General features: G+C 51.1%; 1 protein-coding gene across 1 annotated transcript in view; it reads left to right on the top strand.

The window, feature by feature from the left end:
- The window catches only part of MUC3A (mucin 3A, cell surface associated), a 16,579-nt gene that overhangs the window by 6,594 nt on the left and 5,458 nt on the right, over positions 1 to 4,527 (top strand). Inside the window, exons 15-16 of the mRNA XM_011985819.1 lie at positions 10 to 2,411; positions 2,506 to 2,691. Coding sequence (XP_011841209.1) covers positions 10 to 2,411; positions 2,506 to 2,691 — 2,588 coding nt within the window. The remainder of the gene's footprint in view (positions 1 to 9; positions 2,412 to 2,505; positions 2,692 to 4,527) is intronic.

Raw genomic sequence — 4,527 nt, 5'->3', positions numbered from 1 at the left:
CACTTCTTTGATCACCACCACCGAGACCACCTCACACAATACTCCCAGCTTCACTTCTTCGATCACCACCACCGAGACCACCTCATACAGTACTCCCAGCTTCACTTCTTCAATCACCACCACCGAGACTACCTCACACAGTACACCCAGATACACTTCTTTGATCACCACCACCGAGACCACATCCCACAGTACTCCCAGCTTCACTTCTTCAATCACTACCATTGAGACCACCTCACATAGTACTCCCAGCTTCACTTCTTCGATCACCACCACCGAGACCAACTCAAACAGTACTCCCAGCTTCACTTCTTTGATCGCCACCACTGAGACCACATCCCACACTACTCCCAGCTTCACTTCTTCAATCACCACCACTGAGATCACATCCCACAGTATTCCCAGCTTCACGTCTTCGATCATCACCACTGAGACCACCTCACACAGTACTCCAAGCTTCACTTCTTTGATCACCACCACCGAGACCACCTCACACAGTACTCCCAGCTTCACTTCTTCAATCACCACTACTGAGACCACATCACACAGTACTCCTGGCCTCACTTCTGTGGTCACCACCACCGAGGCAACCTCACACATTACTCCTGGCCTCACTTCAATCACCACCAGTGAGACCACCTTACACAGTACTCCCACCTTCACTTCTTCAATCACCACCACCAAGACCACTTCACAAAGTACTGTCAGCTTCACTTCTTTAATCACCACCACTGTGACGACCTCACACAGTACTCCCAGCTTCAGTTCTTCAATCACCACCACCAAGACCACTTCACCCGATACACCCAGCTTCACTTCTTCCATCACCAACACTGAGACTACCTCACACAGTACTCCCAGCTTCACTTCTTCAACCAGCTACTCCACAGTCAGCACATCCACAACTGCCATCACCTCACATTTTACTACCTCAGAGACTGGGATGACTTCCACACCTGTAACTCCAGCTTCTCAGAGTACAGACATCCCAACCACAACCGTACGAACTCTCACCCCCTCATCTGTGGGAACCAGTACTTCATTGACTACAACTACAGACCTTCCCTCTATACCCACCGATATCGGTAACTTATCAACCCCAACACGCATCATTTCATCCTCTCCCTCCATCCAAAGCACAGAAACATCATCCCTTGTGGGCACAACCTCTCCCACCATGTCCACTGTGAGAACGACCCTCAGAAGTACTGAGAACACCCCAACCACTTCCTTTAGCACAAGTATTGTTGTTACACCTGAAACCGCAACACAGACCCCTCCTGTACTGACGTCTGCCACTGGGACCCAAACATCTCCTGTACCTACTACTGTCAACTTTGGAAGTACAGATTTCTCCACGTCCACTCTTCACACTCTTACTCCATCAACAGCCTTGAGCACGATCATGTCAACATCACAGGTTCCCATTCCTAGCACACGTTCCTCCACCCTTCAAACAAGTGCTTCTACTCCCTCATTGCAAACTTCACTCACATCTACTAGTAAGTTCACTACAGAATCTTTCACTAGGGGAAGTACATCTACAAATGCAATCTTGACTTCTTTTAGTACCATCATCTGGTCCTCAACACACACTATCATGTCCTCTTCTCCATCTTCCGCCAGCATAACTCCATTGTTCTCTACCACCACTCATTCTGTTCCTTCTTCAGCATACACTTTCAGTACAGAAAATGTGGGCTCCTCTTCTATCACAGCCTTTCCTACTCTCTCTTCCTCTGCAACCACCAGCACTTCTCCAACCAGCTCCTCTCTGACCACAGCTCTCACTGAAATAACCCCGTTTTCTTATATTTCCCTTCCCTCCACCACACCCTGTCCAGAAACTATAACAATTACCATAGTCCCTGCCTCTCCCACTGATCTGTGTGTTGAAATGGATTCCAGCACTGAAGCTACTTCTCCTCCCACCACCCCATTAGCAGTGCTTCCCTTTACTACCGAAATGGTCACCTGTCCTAGCTCCATCAGTATGCAAACTACCCTTGCTACATATATGGACACTTCTTCCATGACGCCAGAAAGTGAGTCCAGCATCACAACGAATGCTTCCAGTTCCACTGGCACTGGGACTGTACCCACAAACACGGTTTTCACAAGTACTGAAATGCCCACCAGTGAGACCTGGTTGAGCACCATCTCTGTGATCCCTCCACATCTTCCTGGCGTCTCTACCGTCCCGCTCACCACGAAACCAAGCAGTAGCCTTCCGACCATCCTGAGGACTTCAAGCAAGTCAGCACACTCCTCCCCATCCACCACCAGGACTTCAGAGACACCAGTGGCCACTACCCAGACTCCTACCACCCTTACGTCGCGCAGGACAACTCCCACCACTTCTCAGACGACCACACAGTCAACGTTGACTACCACTGCAGGTTGGACCTTCTGCCTCTCTGTTCCCCTCCTTCCTTCCCTGCAAAATTTCTATGTCACCGAGATCAGGCTTTATCCTGAACTTCCCTTGTTTCTTGTGTTTCCCAGGCACCTGTGACAATGGTGGCACCTGGGAACAGGGCCAGTGTGCTTGCCGTCCGGGGTTCTCTGGGGACCGCTGTCAGTTCCAGATCAGTTGCCGCAACGGGGGTCAGTGGGATGGCCTCAAGTGCCAGTGCCCCAGCACCTTCTATGGTTCCCGTTGTGAGTTTGCTGTGGAACAGGTGGATCTAGGTGAGTCGCCAGAGCTATGCCTTCTGCACTTCCTCCCAGAGGCTGTCACTGACTCTCCCCAGACTTACCCCTCTGTGGGGCCTGGAGGCACCCATGGCGTTTTGCTCAGTCCTTCCCTCCCTGCCATCTCTCCCATTCCCTCCACTGCCCCGTGTCATGCTCACCCTTAGGAGGTGGCTGGGACCACACTCCCTCCTGGGGTCATCTCCTGATTTGGGCTGCTTGGAGCTGTATCAGTTTCCAACTGCCGCCCTACCAACAAACACAAGCCTCGCTGCTGAAACAACATGACATTATCATGTTAGAATTCTGTAGATTAGAAATCTGATGTGGGTGTCACTGGGCTGAAATCAAGGCACCACCAGGGCTGTGTTGTCTTCCAGAGGTTCCAGGAAATAATACATTTTTTTGCCCTTTGCAGCTTCTGGAGCCTCCAACATTGTGTATGCCAGGGCCCCTGGCTCCATCTTCCAAGCCAGCAAGGCTGCACCTCTCTGTGTCTTTCTGCCATAGCCTCATCTCCCTCTGATGAACTCTGGCCTCCTCTATTGCTTCTTCCACTGTTAAGGACTCTTGTGATGACTTTGCCTCCTCCCCAAATAGTCTATGTTAATTTTCTCAAGATCAGCTGATTAGGCCGGGTGCAGTGGCTCACACCTGTAATCCCAGCACTTTGGGAGGCCGAGGCGGGAGGATCACCTGAGATCAGGAGTTCGAGACCAGCCTGGCCAACATGGTGAAACTCTCTACTATAAATACAAAAATTAGTTGGGCATGGTGGCAGGTGCCTGTAATCCTCACTACTTAGGAGGCTGAGGCAGGAGAATCGTTTGAATCTAGGAGGCGGATGTTGCAGTGAGCTGAGGTTTAGCCACTGCACACTAGCCTGGATGACAGAGGGAGAGCGAGACTCTGTCTCAAAGGAAAACAAAAATCAGCTGATTGTCTTATAATCCCTGCCGTTTGGAAGGCTGAGGAGGGAGGATCGGTTGAGGCCAGGAGTTCATGACCATCCTGGGCAACACAGCGAGAACCACATCTCTACAAAAAATTTTAAAAAATTACCTGGGCATGGTGGCTCATGCCTGTCGTCCCAGTAACTTGGGAGGCTGAGGTGGGAGCATCACTTGAGCCTGGAAAGTCAAGGCTGCAGTGAGCTACGATCCCACCATTGCACTCCAGCCTGGATGACACAATGAGACTCTATCTCAACAATAAAAAAAAGTTAGGCTGATTAGCAATGGAATTCAATCTGCACCCTTCATCCTCCCTTGCCATATGGTGTAGCATACTCACAGTTCTGGGGATTTGGACATGGATCCCCGCCCACCATGCGGGCAGCCAGGAGGGACCCCAGGCTGACCGCTGTCTTCCTGCCTGCTTTCCCTCATCTCCACACCTTCCTTCCTTCCTTTCTCTCTCTCTCTTCTCTTTCATCTTCACACAATGCTTTCTCCCTTTCTTTCTCTCTCTCTCTCTTCCTCTCTCTCTCTCTCTCTCTCTCTTTGTTTTTCATTTTCTAGAGACGGAGTCTCGCTCTGTGGCCCAGGCTGGAGTGCAGTGATGCGATCTCGGCTCACTACAGCCTCTGCCTCCTGGGTTCAAGCGATTCTCCTGCCTCTGCCTCTGGGCATCAGTCCTCAGGGATCTTGGAGAGGAGCAGCAGGAGGAGCCTGTGGGTTGGGGAGGGGGTGGTGTTGGTGGCTTCAGACAGACGCAGATAGGGAAGTGACCGGGGATGTGCATGCTGTGTGCAGATGTAGTGGAGACTGAGGTGGACATGGAAGTGTCTGTCGATCAGGAGTTCTCGCCGGACCTCAATGACAACACTTCTCA

This window comes from Mandrillus leucophaeus, unplaced genomic scaffold (assembly GCF_000951045.1).
Source record: "Mandrillus leucophaeus isolate KB7577 unplaced genomic scaffold, Mleu.le_1.0 Scaffold29, whole genome shotgun sequence".
NCBI classification, from domain to species: domain Eukaryota; kingdom Metazoa; phylum Chordata; class Mammalia; order Primates; family Cercopithecidae; genus Mandrillus; species Mandrillus leucophaeus.
This window is presented reverse-complemented; position numbering and strand designations above follow the sequence as displayed.